Genomic DNA, 26,026 nt, shown 5'->3' with positions numbered 1-26,026 from the left:
CTAGCGGGGGGAGCGCAGGATGCAGGGGTGAGTAACGGGCCCAGGCAGGGAGGGGATGGCAGCAGGTGTAGGCCCAGAGCAGGGACGAGGCGCCCTGCTGTCACTTCCCCTTAGCGTGGAGCGGGCAGCTCTGGACCCAACGCCTTTGCGTCACAGCCCAGTACCTGATGTCACACCTCCCGCTCCGTGACGCCGCAGAACTCGCTCAGCAACCCCCGCCCTCACCAAACGGGGCGCCCAGCCCAGGGGGTACATAAGGTCATTCCGCCGCCCCGCCCCCTTGGCTCCCATTGGCTGGCGCCTGACAGCCCGGCCGTGCTCCGGGACTCGGAGCTCCCATTGGCTAGCGGGGAAGGGGCGGGGTCTCCTCGTGGGGTGACGAGAGGGAACCATAGAGAGCAGCGCACTGGGGTAGAGCGGTTGCGGGGGGCCGATGGGAAGGGGCTGAGGCGGAAGCGGTACAGCCAAGCCGGGCGGTGAGTGGTAGGGGGCTGGGACTCTTGCCGGGGGGCCGCACCCCTGGGCTCTCCCTCTGCCTTGGGGCGGGGCTGGGGCCCGCACCCCTGGGCTCTCCTCATGGAAGGGGTGGGGGAGGGGCTAGTGCGAGGCTTGGGGCCTGCACTCCTGGGCTCTGCCCCTGCCTGGGGGAGGGGGTCTCTTGGGCCCGGCAGGAGCGGAAGGGTTCGGGGTTGTCCCGTGCTGGGGGGCTGCGGTGACAAGGGTCGGCCCTGTGCCCGTGGAGGGAGCTGGCCCTTAACCTAACGCTGCCTTTCCTCTCTCACAGGACGGCGGCCCTGGGCAGCATGGCTCTGCATGGCTGCAGCCTCCTCTGGGCTGGGGCCAGGGCCAGGTAAGACCTGTCTCCAGACACCAAACCCCGCTTGCTGCCTCCTGAGTGACAGGCCGAGGGGGCGGTCGCTGCGTTAGTCCCGAGTGAGGGGCCTGGAGAGCTGGGTGGCCCCGCACAGGCTGACTTGTTCAGAGAGGCCTTAGTTTTTGTGGGCGGCAGCCTGCCTCGCCCCATAGCCGTGACTGCGGTGTGTGTGCACTGAGTAAGAATCAAGCCCGGCAGCTTGAAAGAACTGCTGTCACCGAGACTGTCACCATTTTCCTTGTGATTAGTGCTGGCCCATGCTAGGAAGCAGACCCAACTTCACTTTTCAGGCAAAGTGGGCTTGTCCTAACTGAAGGGACGTGAGGTGGGAGCAGATGTTTAATCCCAGGTGAGAGTTCAGCATCTATCTCTTCCAGGCACTGAAACTATTTTTGTGCCTGGCTCATTGTCCCCATGAGACAGAGATGTCAGCCAAAGGGTTTCAGCCAGTGCACTTGTTAAAACAATACACTGTGTTGCTGACATCAAACTCCTGGTGTAAAAACCTTTCCTGACTTGGTTCTGTCTTTTGACAGATGACAGAACAAGGAGCAATAATATGCTCAAGTTGCAGCAAGGGAAGTTGAGATTCGATATTAGGAAAAACTCTCTCACTAGGAGGAGGGTGAAGCACTGGAATGGGTTACCCAGAGAGGTGGTGGCACCTCTGCCTTGGAGGTTTTTAAGACCTAGCTGGGATAATGTAGTTGGGGCTGGCCCCGCTTTGAGCAGGGAGTTGGACTAGATGTGACCTCCTGAGGTCCCTCCCCACCATGTTCTATGGTTCTGTGATTCTTCCTTGACTTGGCTGAGGTGACATGATGAAGATGAGTGGATCCCCCACATTCGGGATCAGGAAGAAATTTTACCCCGTGGTCAGACGGGCATGGCCTGGGGTGGGAAGTTGCTTTCCTCTGCAGGGTGGGGCATGGTCCTCTTACTTGATCTCTCAAGTGTCTGTTAACTACTTCCTGTCCTTGCAGTGGCAGGACACTGACAGTACCCTTGTCCCTCTGCTTTACCTCTGGCAAGTTAAGACAGTCTTGATGTTTGGGGCATTGTGTCTGGTAGTTGAGTGAGATGGTTGTCAGTGAAGTATTAAGAATAGGTTAGATTGTCTAGAATAGCTTTGATAGGGCTGATCCTGCCTTGAGCAGAGGGTTGGACTCGAATCACAAGTTGACCTCCTGAAGTCCCTTCAAGCCCTACTTTTCTATGATTTATTTTATCTCCTTGGGCTATTATAGGCTGAACTGTATGTTAAGGTAATTTATTAGAATGGTGACTTCAAAGAAGTGGGCTGAACTGCTGTGTTTTGCATTTGGAAAAAAAAAGTGATAACCAGCCAGCACAGCGTGGAAATTTGTCCAGTACCTAAAAAACAAACAAACAAAAACCAAAAAAAAAAAAAAAGGTGTCCTGTTCACATGCCATGGTGGCATGCCTCCAGTGTGTTTTTAACCTCAGCCCCAGAAAGTGGTGGTGTTGGGTCAGCACCACGCTTTGGCTACCTTTATCCCCAGGTAGTTTTTGGTGCCGACTGGATAGGAAGTTGGGTGGGCCTTAGGTCCACACTGGGAGTGGAAACTACAAGTGGAATTGGGATTGAACCTAGGTTCTTCCAGCCCACAGCCAGTTGCCGTACCGACTGCACTGCACAGCTGTCCTGAAGTTCTTTGTTCACCAGCAAAAATGTTATCCCAGAGACTCAATCTTTGGGCAGATTCTCTACTGTAAATTTGGAACCAAGGATATTGATTTGCTTGTATCAAATCTGATAATCAGGCCACAACAGAGAATGACCTGTGCCTGACCTTATCTCTCTCCTTTCAGAGGTCCTCATCTTCTTGTGCACTCCAGCTGTTTTCTGCATTCTCCCTCTGTGGCATTTGTCCAACTAGTGGAGTCTCATTTAAACCGAACTTGTATTAAAGACTCTGAAAGCCAGCAGTTCCTTTACTGCACCTACCGGTGCACTGGACTACCTCAGTTACGAACTAATGCAGTGCGGACATTTCACACATCTGCTTACTGGCATCGAAAACTTCAAGAGAAACCTCAGTCTAACCAACGGACTGCAAACCAGAGCGTTGAGCATGCTAAAGCTGTATCTGACGAGGGCATAGAGACTGCTGTGGGGAAAAAATCCTTGAGCCAAAGAATTATGGAGGAGCTGAAACACTATTACAATGGATTCCACTTGCTTTGGATTGATACAAAAGTTGCTGCCAGGATGGTATGGAGACTGCTACATGGGCAGGTTCTCACTAGGAGAGAGAGGCGAAGGGTGAGTGTGACTTCAATGGACACATTGGTGTCAAATTGCTAAACTGATATGGCCAAACGCCTGATGCCACTAAAGAAATCAAATCTATTTGATAACCAGATACTTTTTCAAGAGAGGTAAAATGTGGGCATCTGCTTACAACTGCCTGGGGAAGGTAGCACAGGTGACAGCTTCTCCACCTTCGAGGCTGAAATCCTATGTGCTTCTTCATAAGTGGTAAAGCACAAACAGTGGCAAAACAGGTCCCCTGTGCTCTGCCAGGGTACCCCAGTGTTGTGCTGGGAGAGCATCTCCAGAATGAGAGGAGTGTTTGGTCTCTCTGGGCCAGTTGGCTTTTATGTGAGAGAGTGACAAGGAGGCATTGTTATTGCAATGCTTCACAAGTGTCATGTATTGTCATTTATGCGCAGAAAGGCCATCTTGATAATGCCATGCATCTCATTCAGGTTGTCAAAGCCTGTGTGTAACTGTGGCAAAATCAGATGCGTCAGACTGAAAAATAATCCCTGCCCTGCTGTTCCTTGTGCAGCTGCTGAGAACCTGTGCTGATCTCTTCCGGTTGGTCCCCTTTTTGGTCTTCATCATTGTTCCCTTCATGGAGTTCCTGTTACCTGTATTCCTGAAACTCTTCCCAGAAATGCTGCCGTCAACATTTGAGACACAATCTAAAAAGGTTTGTGAGCTTGCTGGCACGCTGGCTGAGAGCAGAACAATTAATAGATTCATAGATGCTTGGGTCAGAGGGGACCTCAACAGATCGAGTCTGACCCCCTGCCCTAGGCAGAAAAGAGTGCTGGGGTCAGATGACCACAGCCTGATGCCTGTCCAGCCTTCTCTTAAAGACCCCCCAGGTAGGGGAGAGCACTACTTCCCTTGGAAGCCATTCCAAGTTCTGGCCACCCTTACCGTGAAGAAGTTCGTCCTGATGTCTAGTCTAAATCTGCTGTCTGTCAGTTTGTGACCATTGTTCCTTGTTACCCCAAGAGGCACCCTGGTGAACAGAGCATCTCTGGTTCCTTCCTGTGCCCCACTAATGAATTTGTAGGTGGCCACAAGATAACCTTTCAACCATCTCTTATGGAGACTGAAGAGATCCAGGTCTCTTAGTCACTTCTCATAGGACTTGGCCTGCAAATGCTTAACTATATGAGTGGCCCTCCTTCAGACCCTCTCGAGGTTGTCCACATCCTTCTTAAACTGTGGCGCCCAAAACTGGATGCAGTACTCCAACAGCGGTCTGACCAATGCTGCATAGAGGGGAAGTATCACCTCCTTTGCTCTATTTGTCATGCATCTGCTGAGTCCACGATGACTCCAAGATCCCTTTCCGCTTCTGTGCTGCTGAGAGGGTTATTTCCCAGCCAGTAGGTGTGCTGGATATTTTTATGCCTTAGGTACAGCACTTTGCACTTGTCCTTGTTGTACTGTATCCTGTTGTGTTCTGCCCACTTTTCCAACATGTCCAGGTCTGCCTGCAATTGTTTCCTACCCTCTGGTGTGTTAGCTTCCCCCCACAATTTAGTATCATCTGCAAACTTGGACAGAGTACACTTCAGATCCACATCCAAGACACTGATGAAGACATTGAAGAGTACAGGTCCAAGGACCGAGCCCTGCGGGACCTCACTACCCACATCCCTTCAGGTCAATACCAATGTATCCACTACCACTCTCTGGGTGCGACCCCTAATCCAATTTGCCACCCACCGGACTGTGTAATCGTCTAAGTCACAGCCTCTTTATTTATGAAAATAGGATGAGATACCATATCAAAGGCCTTCCTAAAATCCAAGAAAGCGACATCCACTGCTACTCCTGCATCTAAGTGTTTTGGGACCTGGTCATAAAAAGAAACCAGATTAGTTGAGCATGATTTACCTGCTATGAATTCATGCTGGTTGCCCTGCTGCATTATTTTTCCTGCTGGACTCACGCAAATATGATGCTTAATAACTTTTTCAAAGACTTTTCCAAGGATAAAGATAAGACTAACTGGCCTATAATTACTCGGCTCCTCCTTCCCCTGTTTAGCCATGGAGGTTTTCTGGCCCCTTTCCCCATTTTCCCGTGCAATGGGATCATTTCCCTCTGCACCCGAAGGTTTGTTTCCTTTAGGAACGACCACCCTTCCTGGACTCCCATCTCGCCAATACTCCTATGCTGCAGTGCACCATTGACTAAGCTCCTGAGCCCGCTGAAGTTAGCCTTCTTAAAGTCAAGCACTTCAACCCTTCTAGATATCTTTCCCACCCTACACTGTATGGTGAATTCGATTGACTGATGGTCGCTGTCCCCAAGGTGACTGTAGCAGGGCACTAAGGTGCCTGCTACTGAGAGAGCCAGGAAAACTCCTCAGGTGCAGGGTTGCTGAGGAAGCTGGAGGGAGCTAATGATCCGCACCTGCCTAGCCAGCTGACAAGAAGGGGCAGGGCCTGGCTCCTATATAAACCAGAGGCAGGAGGCCAGGCGGGAGTTCTCCCGACCAGCAGCTAAGGAGGAAGGAGCTCCCTGCTAAAAGCGAGGAAAAACCTGAATGCCAGAGCAGAATTGGTCACCGCAGTAGGAGAGAGAACCTGGTAGACCTGAGCATTATTATAGCCAGGCGGCTTATGTTTACGTTATAGCCAAGAGGCTTGTGTTTAAGTTGTTGTTTGTATTTGCTATTGATTACACTGGTGGTTTGGGTGAGGCTGTAAGGGGATGGAGGAGGCCTCATAGGGGACTCACGGTAGAGTGACGACCCCAGCCCCAGTGAGGGCACAGAGTTTGGGGTGTACAGACCCCAGCTCTGGAGAAGGGTCCTGTGGGAGGGGCAGCATTGCGGAGAAGGGCCCGAGCGCCAGAGGGGTGTAGGCCAAGACAGTGTTGTATGCGCATAGCCCACAGGGCTTGGGTACACAGAACACTAGAAGCAGGAGAACTGTAGCCAAGCAAAAGAAAGGTAGCTTCCCTATAAAGAACTCGTATACAATCAAAGTCGTGGAGGGCGAGAATAGGAGGGTGCAAGTCTGAAGCTTGGCACAGTAAAGGAGGCAACAGGGTAGAGCACAGCGACCCTGACGTTGCTCCTGCCGCAGTGACCACAAACCTGCAGCTCCCCTACCAGGTCATCCCCTGTAGCCAACAACAAGTCCAGTAAGGCATTGCCCCTAGTGGGACTGTATACCTCCTACGTTAGGTGATGGTCCTGTATGCAGGTTAAGGACCTACATCAATGGCTGAATTTGGCTGACTGCTCCTCCCACCAGGTGTCAGGGTAGTTTAGGTCCCCCATGATAACCATGTCCCTAGACCATATGGCCTCTGAGAGCTGCCACAATAATTCCAAGTCTAGCTCTTCCTCTTGGTGTGGTGGTCTATAGCAGACCCATACCACCAAGTCCCTTTCCCCCCAACCTCCATGTTTCCTAACCCACGGTACCTCAACTTTGTCCTCCTCTGATCCCATTTTGATTAGGGTAGTTGTATAATACTCCTTTAATAATGCTTTGATAACCAGGGCTCAATGAAGCAAGAGAGCAGGAGATGACTCCAGAAGCTTATTAGCATATCAGTAAACATGATCCAACTTGTTTACTGTTGCCAGGGAAGAGCTAGCTAAGTAAGCACAGAAAGCTGCTTCTGATGCACAGGGTTTTCAAAAGGTGCTCAGCTCTATGGCTCGCTCAAATTTCAGTGAACTTTGGCAAGTCACTTATTCGAACATGTGCCTGGGTTTTTCTCCCTCTGTCTTTTGTATTTGCCTTAAAATTAAAAAAAAAAATTGTGAGGGTAAAATCCATGAATGATGTACTCTGACCCTGAGGTCATCAGGGCCATGCCAGTGCCTAGGATGCTCAGATATACAGAAGGTTACTTGATAACATAATGACAAATGGAGTAGTCAAGACAATTGATGGGTCATCCCTAGCCGGGGGTGTGTGTGTGTGTCTCTAACCAGTTACTTTTCTTCATCCCTTGGTATTTTGGGACTGTGTAGGCTTCTCCCCCTCCCAGATTATATGTCACTTGGATGCAGCCTGAAATATGCAGACTTGGACTGTCCTTGGTAGCTAACCACTGGGAACTGAGAGTTTGCGTAGGATCCTTTTAATTAGGGTCTCTATACCTGCTAAGAGTGGGTAGATCCTAAATACAGTTCTAGGAGAAAAAAGCCATGAGTTAAATGCACTTAGGCTTTACACTTGAAAGCAGCAGTGACAGAGCCCAGAGGAAATTGTCTTGGATCAAATCCTGTTCTCCTAACACACAGCTTCCACTGACCTTAATGGGGATGCTCCATAGCTCCAACTTTGCTCTTTAGCCAAAGCTCCCTGAAGCCAAGAAGGCTAGTGCTGCCTGGTGAGAAGGGGTGCATGTCGGTTTCCTAGCACTTATCAATAACACAGAGCTGGAGTATTTTCTGCCCACTATTGGCTTGTGCCTTTCCCTTAAAACATGGGTCTCTTATTTCCTGTTAACACCTGTTACTAGCTAATCAAAACCTGTTTGCAGTCCCCTGGACAACTGTTGCTTAGCATCCAATGCTGTAAATCTGTCTTACCCCTGCTGACTAGGCCAAGTGCTTGTACTTGGGTATTCAGATGCAGAACAACAGTCTGCTATTGATCAGGTAGGACCTAATGCACAGAGGAGCCTCGTTGCTCCTGGAACAAAGCAAGCATTATGTCACGAGTATAGCTGTTCCACATATTTCATCTCTTTCCTTACTTCTCCATACTGGATATTAAATATATTCTTTTACCTTAAAAAATATTCCCCAGCAATCAGTAAGGTAGAGTGGCAGGCAAAAGAGGGTTTCACTTGCTGTAATTTCGGAGGTTTGCTGAAATCTCAGCACCTGTTGGCTTATGTGCGGATTGTTGCCTTCCTGTGCTGTTTTGTTTCCTAGGACCATGATCAAGCCAATACTAATGACTCTTTAATTGAGTTACAGGTATCTGATAAAAGTTAACCTCAAATCATGTGCGTTTAAGTGATTGTTACATGCAAAAGAAAGTTATTTTGGTCATAACAGTTTTCTGCAATAGGAATAATTAATATTAAAACTGTAAGAACGTGGGATTAGTAATTACCATATTGTCCTGGGCTAGAGTTTATAATTAGGTTGATTTCAAACATTCATTATGATTTTGTGAAAGAGTGCACATATATCCTGTTTGTAGTATTCAGTCTGGTAAGCGGAGGTGAAATTGCCCTGTGTACTTCAGTTATACAAACCAAAGTGCCAAAACTAATCAGCAACAGTAATGGGGGTTGGGCAAGGATGGAAAAGGGTCTGCCTTCAGATTTTTTCCTTCCTGCGGTAATTCATAGACTCATAAATAAGTGGGGCTGGAAGGGACCTCCAAAGGTCGTCTAGCTCAGCCCCCTGCTCAAGGCAGGATCCATCCAAAAGAGGCTTCTGTCTCCTAATCGTCCCATACAAATCCTTGTCTACCCTGTTCCTAAAACTACACAATCAACCCTGTCACACAACTAAAAAGTTGCTCAAAGACCCCTGAGATCCATGGAAGGGGGCCATGCTATGGGGGCCCCTGTAGAGAAAAACTCCTACAGTCTGACCATGGGCTAAAATTCTTTCCTAACCTCTATTTGTGGCAATCAGCCTGATTCTGAGTACGGGGGCAACCTCCAGATTTTAGGCCCAGCAGGAGCATATGCACACTCCAGTCACAATCCCTGGGCTGCAGCCAGCAGCCAATACTTCTGAAGAAGGCAACAAACTAAAAAAAACAGCCCAGAGAACCCTGACATCTGTAGCAAGAGGAGGGGGCACGTTTCCTTCAGGGGAATCGCATAGTTTCATTAATAAGGGAGAAAGTTGGGGTAGTTCCACCCCACCATCCCAGTCAAGCTGAGCCTCTAACTTTTTTGTTTCCCACATGAAGGAAGAAAAACAGAGGAAGAAATTAAGCGCAAAGTTAGAGCTGGCAAAATTCCTGCAGGACACCATTGCAGAGATGGCAAGAAGGAACAAAGCAGACACGGGAGAGGCCACCAAACAGTTCTCCTCCTATGTACAGCAGGTACAGTAGTGGGACAGTAGGTGGGACTGGGTGGACGGGGTGGCCATGTGGGTATATGCCAAAACCTTCTAAAGGCTCTGATTTCTGGAGATGAGGGAGGCATTTCTATACAAAAAAGACTGCGGAGGATCTGCAAAGTAACCTTTTTAACTACAGTAGATCAACAGACCCAGTTTCTTTCCACCACTTCTCACATGAGAGGTATTAGTTTCTGTGCAGGTTGTAACATAGTGCAGTGCTGTTGTTAAGCCCCTCTAAGTAACTTCTCCGGATCTGCTGAGCCCAGGATCAGAGCTTGCACTTTGCTGAATTTGGGTTTCACTGGGTGGAGAGAGACTTATTTTAATTGAACACTAACTGGAGAGAGGCTGTTGTTCCTGCCTAGCTGAGAGGAGGAGAGATGCAGCCATTGTGCTGTTGTTGGAACTTGTACCAGGAGTACCTGAACTGTGCTGTCAGGCATGAATACATGCGGAAGAGGTTACTGATTAACCTTCTCCCCACTGGTGGCTAACCGACTGGCAAGGCAGGGCAACCTTTTAAACCCAGGTCTCCTTGATTATCCTTGTTTTTTTGTATCTTAATGGTAGTTGTAATCAGCAGAAAACCTTTTACAGAGTGATGCTTTTAGGCAGCCATTCAAAGCCCCTTCTGTGTTTTTTCTCATGACTGGTAACCATATCTGTTTAGTGGTGTCCAGCAAGAAAAAAATGTCAATATGAAATGTATTGGGAGGGAGTGTGGGGCCTGGATTCGGGACTCCTGCGTTCTCTATTTGGCTCTGCTGCTGGTTTCCACAGTCCGTTCTTACTTAATGCTTTTGCCCTGCACAGGTTCGTCATACTGGCCACCAGCCCAGTACCCAGGAGATCGTGCGCTTCTCCAAGCTTTTTGAGGATGAGCTGACCCTTGAGCATTTGGAACGGCCGCAGTTGGTAGCCCTCTGCAAACTGCTTGAGCTGCAACCCATTGGCACCAATAACCTACTCCGCTTCCAGCTTCTGATGCAGCTGAGGACTATAAAAGCAGATGATAAGGTAAGAGTCTAGAGTGAAATAGCACAGACACTAATCTCCTGATGAGCTCATTTTTTATTCCATCCCTCTCTGCATAGCAGCTTGCCAGTCTAGTGTAATAGGTATGTCCCTGCCTATATGACAGAAGTGGGATGAGCATAATGTTGATAGCCATGGGATTCTCCTAAAAAAGCTGTAGGGAAGCACAGTGTGGCTCAATCCCCAGGGCCTTCTTGGACACAACCCTAAAAGTGTTTGTGGATCTGACTTAACGGAGGTATGCGAGTGAAGATGCTTCTGAGGCCCAAAGTGTATTTATTTTAGCTGTGTTTGGGTAGAGACAGTGGGCTACAGTGCATAACCTCAGGACTGAAAAAAGACCATGCACTTATTCCTAAGCATACAGCATTGTATTGGCAGCCCTGAAACCTCCTGGCTCTGCTCTGTTGCAAGGCTTCTGCTGGCAGTCCCAAAGCTGGCTAGAAGGGCTTGTGATTAGCTGCCCTTTGACAGCTGCTTGTGTAACACCAATTATGCAGTTTAGTGGAGTCCAGTTAGATTAGAAAGTAAACAGTGGGGCTGAACCAATATGCAAATGGCCACTGCCTGTTATAAGACCAGCAATAGGCAAAAATTAGGATTGGTGTTGTGTTCTGCAGTTAAGCAAGTTACGCTTTTGCCTGACACGCATTTAAGGAGGGTTGATTTTATGTGCTGAATTTCAGGGTGACCTTTCCTGTCTGTACTGCTGAGAATTGCTTGTTTGTTCTTGTCCCCCCTTGATCCAAGCCGGCACCTCCTTGGCTCCAGTTTCGGTAAGTAGACTAGGGGTTTGGCTTCCCCTAGCCTGAATGTGACTGTCCCCTTTCCTTTCAGATGATCGCCAAGGAAGGCGTTAATGGCCTAAGTGTGTCTGAACTGCAGAGCGCATGTAGGGCCAGAGGAATGAGGTCGTTGGGTCTCTCAGAGGAACAGCTCAAAGAACAACTCAGACAGGCAAGTAGTCACGTCTGCTACAGTCCATAGTTTCGTAGTTTCATAGTAGGTAGGGTCGGAAGGGACCTGAGCAGATCGTGAAGTCCAACCCCCTGCCATGGCAGGAAAGAGTACTAGGGTCAAACGACCCCAGCAAAGTGTTCATCCAGCCTCCTCTTAAAGACCCTCAGTGTAGGAGCCAGCACCACTTCGCTTGGAAGTTGGATCCAGATCCTAGCCGCCTTGACTGTGAAGTAGCACTTCCTGATGTCTAGTCTAAATCTACCCTCTGCCAGCTTGTGACCATTATTTCTTGTCACTCCTGGTAGCGCTCGGGGGAACAGGGACTCCCCCAGTGCCTACTGGTCCCCCCTGACTAGTTTGTAAACGGTCACTAGAACCCCCCTCAGCCTTCTCTTGTGGAGGCTGAACAGGTTCAGGTCCTGTAGCCTCTCCTCATAGGGCCTGCCCTTCTGCCCCCTGACCGTGCGAGTGGCCCTCCTCTGGACCCTCTCCATGTTGTCCACATCCCTCCTGAAGTGCGGCGCCCAGACCTGGATGCAGTACTCCAACTGCAGCCTGACCAGTGCCACATAGAGGGGGAGGATCACCTCCTTGGACCTGCTTGAGATGCATCTGTAGATGCATGACAAGGTGCAGTTGGCCTTCCTGACCGCGTCCCTACACTGTCGGCCCATGTTCATTTTGGCATCAATAACGACTCCAAGATCCTTTTCTGCCTCTGTGCTGATGAGAAGGGAGTTCCCCAGCCTGTAGGTCTGCTGCTGGTTCTTCCTCCCCAGGTGCAGCACCTTGCACTTGTCAGTGTTGAAACCCATCCTGTTCTCATCTACCCACCCCTGTAACCTGTCTAGGTCTGATTGCAGCCTATTCCTCCCTTCTAGCGTGCCCATATCCCCCCACATCTTACGTCTGCGAATTTGAACAGGGTGCTTTTTACCCTCTCATCCAAGTCGCTGATGAAGATGTTGAGTCCTGGAGCATGGTTTTATATTTGTCCAAGGCATTCACAAATTAATAACTCAGGCCGCAAGTGTGGGGAAGAGTGCTGCCAGACTGGGAGGACCAGAACATATTGTAAACAAAGTAAAAGTATTCATGCATTGTCATTAGCAGCTTCAACAGAAAGTAACTTAAGATTCACACATGCAGATTGAACACATTCACATATCTCTCACACTGAACATGTAATTTGTATCTATGTGGAGAAACCATGTTGGGGCAGTCAGCCTTTAAGTAAGTTGGCCTTGTGGATGGTGGGCCTCCCCCTGAGAACTTCTGCAGCTCGTATACCCATCCAAGCTGATATGTCTAAAGTTGAGAATGAGAACTGTTCAACTTATGATATGGTCCAGACCAAAGAGGCACAGTGACTGATAAGCAGAGATCCAGGTTTGCCATGGAAAAACACAGAAAAACTTGGATTTTCCAACAGCCCCTGTCTCTGCCAGTGCCCCTAACTCCTGACCCACAGCCCCTGGCACTGCTGGTGCCCCTCAGTCCCAACCTGCAGCCCCTGACCCCTCCAGAGCCCCTCACTCCAGACCTACTGTACCCACCAGCTCCGCTGGTGCCCCTCACTCTTGACCCACAGCCCCACCAACTCATAGATTTCATAGACATTAGGGCTGGAAGGGACCTCGGAAGATCATCGAGTCCAGCCCCCTGCCCAAAGGGCAGGAAATCAGCTGGGGTCATAGGAGCCCAGCAAGATAAGCATCCAGTTTGCTCTTGAAGGTGTTCAATGAAAGCGCTTGAACCACCTCTGGTGGCAGGCTGTTCCAGACCTTGGGGGCTCGGACAGCAAAGAAATTCTTCCTTATGTCTAGCCTGAAATGGTCTTGTAGTAGTTTATGACCGTTCAACCTAGTCATCATCCCTTGGGGCGCTCTGGTGAACAAACGTTCCCCCAAATACTGGTGGTCAACTCACAGCCCACTGTCCCTGTCAGCTCTGCCAGTGCCCCTCACTCCCGAACTGCAGTCCCTGGCTCCGCTGGTGCCCCTCTCTCCTGACCCACAAACCCTAATCCCCACCAGCCCCACAGAGGTCCCTCGCTCCTGAGCTGCAGCCCCTCATTCCCGCCAGCCCTACAGGTGCTGCTCACTCCTGATCCACAACACCCAGACCCGCCAGTGCCCCTCACTCCCAACCTGCAGCCCCCTGCCCCCCTGCCGGTGCCCCTGTCCCCGACCAGCAGCCCCTAGTCCCACCAGCTCCACCGGTGCCCTCACTCCCAACCTGCAGCCCCAGGACCCACTGGTGCCCCTCACTCTCGACCCACAGGCTCCGGTCCTGCTGGTGCCCCTCACTCCCAACCTATAGCCCCTCAATTCCTGCCAGCCCTGTCAGTGCCTCTCATGCCCAACCCACAGCCCCTCAACCCCAGTAACAGCACTGGTGCCCCTCGTTTTGCCCGGAAGACCCAGCCCTGCCCATGCCCCTGGCACCTGACCCACAACCCCCCGTCCCTGCCAGCCCCGCTGGTGCCCTTTGCTCCGGACTCGCAGCCCCTCACAGGAGTGAGAGGCACCGTTGGAAATGGGGCTGCGGGTCAGGAGTGAGGGGCACAGCTGGGACCAGGGGGCAGTGGGTTGGGAGTGAGGGGCAGAATTCTTGGCCTGATGCTTTTGGGCTCCTGAGGTCTTGGGGTGATGCTGAAGGGCTGTGGTTGGGTAGGGAGCGATGACCCAGCTGGTGGTTAGAAAGATCCATGTTGGTGCCTGAGTAGTGCAAGGCAGTGCAGTGATTTCAAAATAAAAATAAAAATGCTAAGAATAGTTAGAAGGGGGGCAGTAGAGTTCAGGTTTCATCCCAGAGTGAGCAGTTGTAGCAGTGGTGAGAGTACAGATGGACGCAGTGTGGGATTCATAGATGGTTAGGGGCTGAAAGGGACCTTGCAGATCATCGGCTTTAGGCAGGAAGACAACTGGGGTCAAGTGACCCCTGCAAGGTGACTGTCCAGTCTCCTCTTGAAAACCTCCAGGGTCCATGACTGCACCACCTCTGGAGGGAGTTTATTCCATGGTCTGGACACCCTGACTGGGAAGGAGTTTTTCCTGGTATTAAGCCTGGAGCGGCCCCATTGCTGCTGGTCTTCACCGTGGGTGCCCTAGTGAACAGCTGGTCACCGAGCTCCTGATGCACTCCTCTGATATAGCGGTAAGCCGCTATCAAGTCCCCTCTCAACCTTCTCTTCTTCAGGCTAAAGAGGCCCAGGTCCCTCAGCCTTCCCTTGTATGGCTTGCCTTGCAAGTTTCTGATCATACGGGTGGCTCTTTTCTGGACCTTCTCAAGTTTTTCCACGTCCTTATTAAAGTGCGGTGCCCAGAACTGGACTCACTACTCCAGCTGCAGTCTCACCACTGCTGAGAACAGCGGGAGTATCACTTCCTTAGTTTTACACGAGATGCATTGGTTGATGTATGCCAGCATGTTGTTTGCCCTGCTGGCCACCGCATCGCACTGACGGCTTCCGTTCATGCGATGGTCGATCGCTACACCTAGGTCCCTTTTGCCCGTGGTGCAGGTCAGGCGGTTACCTCCGAGCCTCTATGTATGTTGAGGGTTATTTGCCCCCAGATGGAGCACCTTACACTTGGAAGTGTTAAATGTCATCTGGTTCTGGTCTGCCCAACTCTCAAGCCTTTCTAGGTCTGCCTGTATCGGCAACTGATCTTCTGGCATGGCCACACTACCCCCTAACTTGGTGTCATCCGCAAACTTGGCCAGCAAACTTTTCACTCCCCCATCCAAATCATAGATCAAGATGTTGATGCTTGGAGTACTTCCCAGACCTGTGTCACAAAATGCTGCGGGTGTACATGTAACACTGGTTTGGTGTGCTGTGAACCCTTCAAGAGTACCTTATTTTCCAAGTACACTTTTTTTACCTGTTCCAGGCTGTTTGAAACTCGTGTGACAGCCCTGTTTGTCTGTTTGAAGTTTAAGTTGTGCTTAAACCAGGCTAAGTGTTGTGTGCCCATGGCTTTAGCAAAGTTGGTGTTTCAACAGTTGGCATGTTTAAGTTTTTTGTATTTCTTTAACCCAGTTGTAAATAACTCTCTCTCCCTTCTGCCCTCTTCCCTCCCTATCTTACACAGTGGCTGGATCTTCATCTAAAGGAGAGCGTTCCCCCCTCCCTGCTCCTACTTTCTCGTGCCTTGTACTTGATTGACGTAAAGCCAAAGCCCGTTCCAGTGCCACTGGTGGAGGTGAGTGGCTGAGTACCAGATTGCCTGAGAGCTGCTTTCTAGTGAACAAACCAACATTTCTGTCCATCAGGTTCCTTGTGCTCACAACCAGGGAAGGATTTAGATTCACACTGAGCACATCGTGCAGTACAGTCACTGGACACCCTCTCTTGCCCCTTGTATTGACTAGTTGTGTCCCAGGAGTGCATCTTTGCCACCCTGATGCCCCAGCTATTCCAGCTAATTCATTCCCAGCTGACTTTGGCAGAGATGGGGAGAGGGGTGGGTTGGCTTCTGTTGGCACGTGAAGCGTTGTTGCCACTTAACTAAGCAACTTGTAAAGCATCTTACTTTTCTATGAGGCTTCCATCCCGAACACATGACTTGAATGAGTTGCTCCCTACTCTGAGCAGAGCGGTCACTGCAGAACCTCTGGATTTTGCTCTTTGTGCTGAGGGTGCCTGCATGGCACACAGGAAGCACCAGAGAGGTGGAAAAGGGTCCAATGGGCAGGAGGGCTGAGCAGGCACAGCTTGAACTGAGCTGTTGGGTCGAAGGTGCTCGGGTCTCTCCTCCAAGGTGTCTGCACAGCGCTCAGTGCACTTGCACTGGGGTCCACTGGGCAAATCTGCCCTGTCGCCTCCCAGACAGGCAAGGAAGTCCTTCTGTTGGCATCTCTCAGAAAGTGCCTAATAGCTGCTGAGAGAAGCAGGAGTGGATCAAGGTTGGAATTCAGCACCTTGGGCACATTGTAGCATCTGCTGAACTGCTTCAACTGCATGTGATAAACAGAGGTTTCTGTTCCTTGCAGGCTCAGAGGAGTGAGGCTGCTGCAGGGAGCTCGGTCCCCCAAGAGGTCTTGGTGGATTCTGCGCCTGTGATACAGGGATTGAAGGTTAGCAAGTGATTCTCCACAGGTGGTGATTGTGCTGTGCTCCTGGAGGAGCAAATGTATGCGCCTTTCCTAGGCCTTAAGAAGGCAAGAGCTGTCCTGCAGCATTCTTAGCTGGCACGGCTGCCTGGTGCACAGGGGAGAAGGTGAACAAAACCCCTGCATGCTGCTGGGAACAGTGCTGCAGAAAGGGCTAAATGCCCAAAGTTTGAGTGACTGAGAGCAGCCCAAGGTGCAAAAACCAGCAGCAGCTGCAGGATGAACTTATGAGGAAAGTAGCTTTCCCAGCGTCACTTGCTGTGGAACGGTCCCCTGAGAGAAGGGCTGAGTGTCCCACTGTATCAAGGATAAACTGCAGAAAGGTACGGCAGGGAACAGCCATACAGCAGCAGTAGAAAGGGTTGGCCAGGGTCCCAGCAAGTCGTCTCCACCCTCTGGGTGCTCTGTGAGTATTAAAATGCCTTTTATGTTTTTCTCAAAGATCGAAGAAATGATATTGCAGCCGTCAGAGAAGTTGCCTGTCCCTGAAGTATCAGTCAAGCCCCATCCAGGAGAGGTGAGCTGAGAGAGCTTGGGCCAGGCTTTGATTCATTATTTTGAAGTGAAGATCAAAACTAAGCTGTGTTTTCTGTAAGCCAGGCAAGGCTGCTTTTGCCCAGCTCTTCACTATCCACACATGCTCAGCTCTTTAGCTGCAGAAGTGTGCATTTCAGCCAGGGGCAAGGATTTCTTAGGGCAAGATCTTTTACTGGACCAACTATTTTGTTGGGATAAAGTCAGGTGGGCTCAGGTGCTGTCAGGTCTCCCAGCGATACAGTTGGTCCAATTAAAGATATCACCCTAAGATATCCTAGCCTCACATAATTTCTGGACCTTCACGGCTACAGCATCACTCTTACACTACCGATTTCAGTAAGCTTGTTTAGGGAAGTTGACACATTCCTCGTGGGGAGGAAAAATCACGTCCTTTACCCTGACTGAAGAAATGTGGTGGTCGTGTTAAAAAGTTGTTGGTGTATTAAGTAAGTACAAGCTGTCTGCCCCGGCGCCTCTGCTCTGTGTTCAGTTGAGGATGTATCAAGCTGTCAAAGGCGGCTTTGGAAACCTGAATGTTTAGTAGATGTCAGTAAGTGCTGAGACTGGTGGTGTCTGAGTTACCTATAACCTACACCTCTCTCTTCAATCTAGATGAAAATGGAAGCATCTCAGAGCAGCAAGGCCAGTGCCAATGGAGTCTGAGCCCCTGCTGAGCTGGACAGTGGCTTAGGACACAGAGATGGGAAAGCTCTACACCTCCATACCTTGACCAAAGTAACTGGATCAGCAGTTTCTCCACAGGTCCTTTCCATGCCAAGGCTTCAGCAGCCCCCAGGGGGCCTTTTGCATCTATTCCAGGTTGTTTTATTAGCAACTCGACTGCGCAAAGGACCCACCTGTCTCATGCCAGCCTTTCCTTGAATATTACCATCTCCCTACACTAATTTATGTTGTAAATATGTAAATACTGTCCCTTACAGCCAGAGCTGTCCCCTTCCCCCCTGGCTCTGTGCAGGTGGGACTTGTGCTCTTACACTTTAATATGACAGCGCTTTATTTTTTCCTTAAAGTCTGGCCAGCGGCAGTGGGCAGGTTTGGTGCTTCCCTTCCCTCTTCCACGTTGCAAAATCATGGGGCTTGACTCTCGCTCCTGCTGCAGCAAGTCATGCAAACTTGAGCCCTCTTGGTAGCTGCCACTAAACCTGTGACCAGAATGATGCACACAACACGTGGGTTAAACCAGCTTGCTTGGTGGCCAGGCTTGCTCTGAGAAGGAAGGACTGTCAGCGTTGTTAGTGAAGTTACTGGAGAACTGCCAGCTCAGGCAGGTTTTGCTGTTGTGTTCATGCACTCCTATGGAGAGGAAAGTCCTCATTGCGTGTAATGTCTATTGCCTGCCTGAGCTTGGCTGAACATGGCATCTGCCAGGGTCCTGGCCACCAGTCTGACATGGGCTTGCCCATGTGGCTTCTCCATTGCAGCCTTGTGCCAAGCAGCAGAGGCCTGGGCTTTCACAGGACTCTATACCCTATGATAAGCCTGACAGTGGACTTGCATTTTGAAACCGAGTCCGTCTGCTCAGCACTCCCCAGTGACGAGGGTTCTGTACCACACCTTGTTTTTTAAGCATTTCTTTGTGAACTCCTGTGGTGACTCTTTCCAGCACCTGTAGAGGAAGATACTGAAAAGCTTTTTTAGAACTTATTCATTCATACACACCCCCAGTGCTACAAATGCTCAGAGCCTGCTTGTTTTTATGGACACATTGAACTGGATTATTTTTACTTACTGCAAAATATCAAGATTGGCTCTGGTGCCAAGTAGAGTTGCTCCTTTCATGGCAGGCTGAGGCTTCAGACCACCTGCTGGCTGCAGCCATGCTTGGGCATATCAGCACTCAAACTCCCTACCATGGGCTTGGGCAACTGTGTCCTCACTGTACTGTACTCCTGGTTAGTAACTCTATGTCCCTGGATACTGCAAGCTCTGCCTTGCGAACACAAAAGTCATATAATGCTAAACAGTTGTGCTGTCTTGCTAGCGGTTATACTGGAGCAGTGTGATTGCAATAAACAGCAACGCTGCTCAAGTGTCCTTCTTGCCTCTTGTTCTTCAGGTGAGGATGTGCCTGGGGTCAGGGTTAGTTTGAATTCATTGTCTGAAGTGCATGAATCCAAAGGCTTCTCCAGCTGGGGTGGTATGGGTGGTGGAGCTGATGGGAACTTACTCTTACCAACTGCCTTGAATTCAGGAAAGGGAGGGCAAAGATACGTGCAACGCTTACCCTGGTTTAAATGTAGTTTATAGGATTCATAGAGTGTTAGGGGCTGGAAGGGACCTCGCAGATCATCGAGTCCAGCCCCCTGCTCTAGGCAGGAAGACATCTGGGGTCAAGTGACCCCCGCGAGGTGACGGTCCAGTCTCCTCTTGAAAAACTCCAGGGTTAGGCGACTGCACCACCTCTGGAGGGAGTTATTCCACAGTCCGGACACTCTGACTCCTGACCTGCAGCCCCTCAATTCCCACCAACCCTACCCAGTGTCCCTCACATCCGACCCACAGCCTCCAACCCCACCAGTGCTCCTCACTTCCAACCCCACAGCCCCTCAATTCCCACCAGCCTTGCCAGTGCCTTTCACTCCTGACCCGCAGCCCCTCATCCCCACTGGTGCCCCTCACTCCCCATCAGCCCCTAGTCCCCATCAGCCCTGCTGGTGCCCCTCACTCCCAACCTGCAGCCCCTCAATTCCCACCAGCCCTGCCGGTGCCCAGCATTCCCGACCCACAGCCCCAAGACCCACTGGTGTCCATTGCTCCCGGCCCGCAGCCCTTCATTCCCACCAGCCCCGCCTGTGCCTCTCACTCCTGACCCTCAGCCCTCATCCCTGCCAGCACTACCAGTGCCCTTCATTCCCGGCCCACAGCTCTGGGTCAGGAGTGAGAGGCACCACTGGGACCAGGCGGGTGTGGGTTGGAAGTGAGGGCTACTGCTGCATGCATGGGGGGAGCTATAGGTCAGGAGTGAGGGACACCACTGCAAATAGAGAGGGCCGTGGGTCTGGAGTGAGGGGTACTGCTGGGAAAAGGGCTGTGTGTCTGGAGTGAGGGGAAAAGGGCTGCAGGTCGGGAGGGAGGGGCACCACTGGATTCAGGAGGGGGCTTCCACTTGAGAGTGAATGGCACTGCTGCGAATAGAGGGGGCTGCAGGTCTGGAGGGCACCACTTACAACAGGGGCTGCGAGTCAGGAGTGAGGGGCACCTCTGTGCATGTGATGGGGTCCCGGGTTGGGAGTGAGGCGAATCACTGGGTATAAATGGGGCTGCAGGTTGGCAGTGAGGGGCACTGCTTACAACAGGAGGGGCTGCAGGTCAGGAGTGAGGGGCACAGCTGGGACCAGGGGGCAGTGGGTCGGGAGTGAGGGGCAGAATTCTTGGCCTGATGCTTTTGGGCTCCCGAGGTCTTGGGGTGATGTTGAGGGGCTGTGGTCGGGTAGGGAGCGATGACCCAGCCGGTGGTTAGAAAAATCCATGTTGGTGCCCGAGTAGTGCAAGGCAACGCAGTGATTTCAAAATAAAAATAAAAATGCTAAGAATAGTTAGAAAGGGGGCAGTAGAGTTCAGGTTTCATCCCAGAGTGAGCAGTTGTAGCAGTGGTGAGAGTACAGACGGATGCAGCATGGGATTCATAGATGGTTAGGGGCTGGAAGGGACCTTGCAGATCATCGGGTCCAGCCCCCCCACTCTAGGCAGGAAGACAACTGGGGTCAAGTGACCCCTGCGAGGTGACTGTCCAGTCTCCTCTTGAAAACCTCCAGGGTACATGAGTGCACCACCTCTGGAGGGAGTTTATTCCACCCTGACTGGGAAGGAGTTTTTCCTGGTATTAAGCCTGAAGCGGCCCCACTGCTGCTGGTCTTCCCCGGGGGTGCCCTAGTGAACAGCTGGTCACCGAGCTCCTGTTGCACTCCTCTGATATAGCGGTAAGCCACTAGCAAGTCGCCTCTCAACCTTCTCTTTAGGCTAAAGAGGCCCAGGTCCCTCGGCCTTTCCTCATATGGCTTGCCTTGCAAGTTTCTGATCATACGGGTGGCTCTTTTCTGGACCCTCTCAAGTTTTTCCACATCCTTATTGAAATGCAGCGCCCAAAACTGGATGCAGTACTCCGACTGCAGTCTCACCAGTGCCGAGTACAGCGGGAGTATCACTTCCTTAGTTTTACACGAGCTGTATCGGTTGATGCATGCCAGCGTACGGTGGCCAGCAGGGCAAACAATATCGCACTGTTGGCTCACGTTCATGCAATGGTCAGTCATTACCCGTAGGTCCCTTTCAGCCATGGTGCAGGTCAGGCTGTCACCTCCAAGCCTGTATGTGTGTTGAGGGTTATTTGCCTCCATTTGGAGCACCTTACACTTGGAAATGTTAAACTTCATCTGGTTCCGGTCTGCTCAATTCTCGAGCCTGTCCAGGTCCGCCTGTATCGGCAACTGATCTTCTGGCGTGGCCACACTGCCCCATAACTTGGTGCCATCCGCAAACTTGGCCAGCGAACTTCTCACTCCCCCATCCAAATCATTGATAAAGATGTTGAAAAGCACCAGTCCAAGCACGGACCCCTGAGGGACACCACTGGCCACTTTGCACCAAGATGACACACGAGAACTCTCTGGGTCCTACCCTGTAGCCAGTTTCCCACCCACTGATCCGTCGAGCAGCTGTGCCCACTATCTTCCAGTTTTCCCACAAGGATCTCATGGGATACTAGATCAAAAGTCTAGGTATACAAAGTCTACCTTGTCTCCCATGTCCAGGTGGTGAGAGACCTGGTTGTAGAAGGAGATGAGATGGGTAAGACAAGACCTACCCGCGACAAAGCCATGCTGGCTGTCTTTCAGCATCTTACCTTCTGCAAGCGTATTGCACATAGATTCTTTAATGAGCTTTTCCAGGATTTTCCCTGGCAGAGAGGTTAGGCTGATTGGCCTGTAGTGCCCAGGTCCTCCCTCTTCCCCTTCTGAAAGATGGGCATAATGTTGGCCCTCTTCCTATCCTCAGGGATCTCCCCTGTGCACCATGAACTCTGAAAGCCTGAAGCAGATGGCTACACAAGCTTGTTATGCTGCTTTAACAGTTCAGAGACGTTCCTGGAAGGTCAGGTACTGCTTTGAACTATGTTGCTGGGAAACACTTCAGGCCTTTTTCTCAGAACATTTGGTGCCCACAGGTAACACTGATCAGCCCCCCAGGTATCCCACGCTGCATTGCTTCTCCCACCTCCTGCTGTAACTGGTCCCTTTAGGATGCAGCCAAACGCTACTGTCCCGTTCCTTTTGTTAGCACTTCAGCACTGTGGCCCCTTGCACTGATCAGTCACTAAAGGGGATCTGCCCAGTGGGTCCTCATGCCCTACTTGACCACAGTGCTTCATCTTGGCTGGCCCCAGGAGCCCAGAAACACAGGTCAAACCATTCCCTCCCTGCTTCAAGTCTGGTAAGCGTGCTGCAGACCAGTCAGTTGCAAGCTCCTGGGGCTCCCACTTCTGACAGCCTGGCTAGCAGGCAGCAAGCCTGAACTGCAGCAACAGCGGGCGGTGGGAGGGGAATGGGGGATAAGCCCCACTCGTTGAGCAGTGAGAGGAGAGGGGAGCACTCACACTATTTGAGAAAGCTCCAGCTATGGGCAGGAGTTCGAGGTAGGCACTGCCCAGTATCCTGGGCACAGCAGCATGCCAGGGCTTGTGCCCTTGAGACTATCTCCCCTGGCCCATGCATTCAGGGAGCATATGTAACCTGGAGTGTCTTTCACCTGAGAGCTGCTTCTCCCACACAGATGGCAGGGGGCTAATGGATTGCATGTGAGCTCCCTCTTGTTGAAGGGTGTAAACAGGAGACAGGCCAGGGCAACTCAAACCTGGGGTTGTTAGTGCTCGGTTAAGGAGACAGCCCTTGAGAAAGCTCCCAAAGGTTTTTTTTCTGGGGCCTGCCACCCCAGAGCTACCGGGGTATGTGGTTTGGTTAACGCTGCATTCCCCAAGAGCTGTGATGCCAACAGGCAGCAATTGCATTAGCACTAATGCCTTTCAGTGCTGCCTAAAGCACCCTTCCCAGCAATTAGTGCACTTCCCTTGCTTTTGCCAAGGGACAGGTGTTTCCCCTCTCATGGAGATAAGGGGCAAGGCAGCAATTAGGCCACCAATGAGTTGCACAAATAGATTTTCTCAACATTGCTGTAAGCTTGGAAACGAGTCCTGCTGCCAGCCACAGGAAGTCTGCAGTCTGCTTTACTTCGAGGAGTAATAAGCCTCCTTCTTCCACCCCTGCATCCCCAGGTGCAGGCACATGTCAATGCATGTACAGAGGGAAGGGCTTCCTGAACAACAAACGAGGCCTAGATCTGTGGCTCCTGCCTGTAGGGCTTAAGGTCCCGTGAAGCCATGCCCCAAATTGAGCCAGGCCTGCACTACTCATCATCCTATAATAGGTAAAGTAATCAGGGCAAGACCCTGCCCCTGGAATCCATTACGTGTCCCTGCTGGCTCAGCCTGGACCAGCAGAGCCCCATTTACAGCAGTTCACAGCCTGCTAATAAATACTAGGGCTTTGTTTTGTAAGGTAAATGAGGCCCCAGAGAGGAGCGCCCTGCAGTTCTGCTTCTCCCTTCAGGGAACCTGGTACTGAGCCTTTATGCTCTTGCACTGAATGCTTAGGAAGTGTCAGCACCGATGGAGGCTATGTGGAAAGGGCAGGATCCTGCTGCGGTGCAGAAATGCAAGCCCAGCCACCTGCACCTTGTGGGTCCTCCTCCTGCTTTTGCAGCACTCCATGGTTTTTTCCCTCCACTTGTATTCCTGGGGCTGCCAGTCCCATGCTGGGCTCCCGAGCTGTCCCTGCTTTAGCAATGCCAGGCTCACCCACAGGAGGGCAGCACTGCACCACTAATCCCCCCCCACCCCCTGATTGTGATGCCCAGCTAACATCACCCAGGGGCACCCCATGCTGTTCTGCCCCTGCTTCAGCCCCTGGTTTATTCCCCTTGTTCCGGGCAGTTTCCTGCCTCTTGCCCTCCAGGCCCGTCCTCAGGTCAGCCTCCTGCAGCACCGGTGCTGGGCTCCCTGAGTCAGGTTAGGGCCCTGCTGGCCTCTGCCAAGGGTCAGGGCTCAGTGGGGTGAAGCAGAGTCAGGCACAGGGGTCCTGAGGCCTCTGCACCATCCTTTATGCCCATGCTGGTGAGGGAGAGGCCTTTCTTGGCTGCTTCCAGCCTGTCAGAGGGGTAGTGCTGCCCCCCACACTGGTTGGGGAGCTCTGGGCACAGGGGGTCCCTACAGCTGCCCCAGCTCCCGTGTCCATCCCCCACCTCTGCTGTGCAGGCTGCTCCTCACCTGCCGTGGCCCAGGGATGAGGCACAAGCAGTGCAGACCCACAGCACTGCTCTGCGCAGTGGCTTCTTGCTTTTCCCTAGGCCAGCAGCTGGATGTGGTATTCACACTGCTGTGCCCGTGTCCACCAGAGGGTAGCAGCCTGCAGTTTTTGCACTGCAGGCTTCCCTTCGATTTCTTCCCCAATAGATAGTTTTCTTCTGGGGAATTTCCCACCTGTCTAGTCCCCACCAGCTGCCCTCCCCCTGCATGCCTGGGCATCTCACTGTGCCAAGAAGAGCGCAGGCTCTTGGGCAGGGAGGGCAGCTGGGCTTGGTCTGGCACTCGGGGTCACTGGGAATCAAGCCTGGGGGGACCTCTGGATACAACAGGCTGAACCTGCGGGCTGATTGCAGGGGTGGGAGAAGAGTTGAGCCGAGGACTCTTGGGAGGCTGGAAAATTGAACCCTGAACAAACAACCAACCCCCTGAGACCCAGGCCCAGAGAGTAACCCTGCTCAAAGAGGCCTCCTGGCTGGGCAGCAAAGGAAGAGGTGCCTTCCACAGAGTCCTACCAGGCTCCTCTCCTAAGCATCCTCCAGCACTACACTGGGCACAAGGCAAGACTCCAGAAGCCTCCTGCCATCCCCTGCTCCAAGGCAGGAAGGTGATCAGGCTGCTTGCTCTCCTGGACAGATCTTACATGCCAGAGAAACAAAAGGAAGACTCAGTACTAAAGCCTTTGCACCTTAGGGTTTCACCCTATGGGTGAAACAGGAAGCCTGGCAGAGAAGGTGAAAGGAAGTGAGCACAGACTTGCTAGAGAGAGCCTGCCTTTTGCTAAAAAGCAGGTGCAAGTAACCCCTTCCCACCCCAACACACTGGGGCTGTGGGGCCCTGGGATCACAGATCAAAGGACAAATTTCTAGCTGTACTAGAATCAAGAGTCCAAGAAACCTTGAACAGCACTTTCTCTTCTCCCCTTCTCATTTTCCACCCCCAAGATGTGCTCAGATTAAAAGCTACAAGCCTATAAGTAAAGCATTAGGAGGTCTGTTCCTAGCCTTATTTGCCAGATCAAGGATTCACACTGCTAGAGCCTTCTCCCTATCCATAGCCCCAAAAGCTCTATGCTTGCACCAGCTGGGGCTTATATAGCAGCGGATGGATGAGCCAGTCTTGGCAGCTGTGCTGGGCAAGATGGGATTGGTCTGCGTGCAGGATTGGCTGCTAGGAGCACAACACAGGTATTTCAGGCAGGGCCTTGTGGGGTTGTGTTTGCTCTCTGTGCTGGTGCTAAGTCCTTGTTGTTGGATAGCTTTTGGTTAGCTCTGTGTTCAGTTTCTGGTGCTGTTGGTTGGCTAGCCTTCTCCTGTTCCAGTCTGTCAGTCAATGAAGTTTTTATGCTGCTGCTTCATCCAGAAGTATTGCCAAGCTTGTCTGTTCCTGGCATACCCATCTACAGCTAAGCTGGCTCCAGTCCTGCATGACTGCCAGGGTTAAATCCATGCCTCTAAACTCAGTTCTGAGTCTGAGAGCTGCCTAACTTGAGACTTCCAGTGTTGTACTTTGAATACCAGGCTGTGTCCAGAGATCTTGCGTTCCTGTCTGGCAGTGCATGTGCAAACTCCTAGTCTGAGTCCAGAGTTTTGGTGCAACAATTTGAACTCGCACTGTTCTATGTTGCTGTCTGATGCTGTGAATCCAGTCAGCTCCAATGCTGAAGATGTTGAAGTCGAAAGAGTCCAGACCCCAGTTATATCCAGTCTGAGTGCAAGAACTGAGCCACATCCACTGTGAATACAGAGTCCTGGCTAAACCCTTTGACCATCTTCTGAGCTTGAGCGG

At 51.5% G+C, this 26,026-nt stretch overlaps 1 protein-coding gene across 3 annotated transcripts; it reads left to right on the top strand.

Annotated features, from left to right (window-relative positions):
• The first annotated feature begins 174 nt into the window (after positions 1–174).
• On the top strand, positions 175–18,918 carry LETM2 (leucine zipper and EF-hand containing transmembrane protein 2). 3 transcript variants are annotated; one of them, XM_019491479.2, is made up of 11 exons: positions 175–476; positions 785–850; positions 2,708–3,161; positions 3,691–3,834; positions 9,053–9,190; positions 10,024–10,227; positions 11,083–11,202; positions 15,306–15,416; positions 16,207–16,290; positions 16,769–16,843; positions 17,476–18,918. In XM_019491479.2, exons 2-11 carry the CDS (start codon positions 804–806, stop codon positions 17,524–17,526), a joined length of 1,428 nt encoding a protein of 475 aa, XP_019347024.1. In that variant the 5' UTR covers positions 175–476; positions 785–803; the 3' UTR covers positions 17,527–18,918. The 3 variants fall into 3 exon arrangements, 2 of the variants coding, with proteins under 2 accessions (XP_019347024.1, XP_019347025.1); XR_002091476.2 differs by lacking the exons at positions 16,207–16,290; positions 16,769–16,843; positions 17,476–18,918 and adding an exon at positions 14,189–14,364 and having other exon boundaries at positions 333–476; positions 15,306–15,395; XM_019491480.2 differs by lacking the exons at positions 11,083–11,202; positions 15,306–15,416; positions 16,207–16,290; positions 16,769–16,843; positions 17,476–18,918 and adding an exon at positions 10,932–11,076 and having other exon boundaries at positions 333–476.
• The last annotated feature ends 7,108 nt before the right edge of the window (positions 18,919–26,026 follow it).

Source organism: Alligator mississippiensis, chromosome 7 (genome assembly GCF_030867095.1).
Source record: "Alligator mississippiensis isolate rAllMis1 chromosome 7, rAllMis1, whole genome shotgun sequence".
In the NCBI taxonomy this organism is placed as follows: Eukaryota; Metazoa; Chordata; order Crocodylia; family Alligatoridae; genus Alligator; species Alligator mississippiensis.
The sequence above is the reverse complement of the archived record's forward strand: the minus strand, read 5'-3'. Positions and strand labels throughout refer to the sequence as shown.

Excerpts from the sequence above, each read along its gene's own strand:
- LETM2 (XM_019491479.2), top strand. The coding sequence starts at position 804 with ATGGCTCTGCATGGCTGCAGCCTCCTCTGGGCTGGGGCCAGGGCCAG. Across the intron at positions 3,162-3,690 it reads CTAGGAGAGAGAGGCGAAGG|CTGCTGAGAACCTGTGCTGA; the intron begins GTGAGTGTGACT and ends TTCCTTGTGCAG. Across the intron at positions 16,844-17,475 it reads TCAAGCCCCATCCAGGAGAG|ATGAAAATGGAAGCATCTCA; the intron begins GTGAGCTGAGAG and ends TCTTCAATCTAG.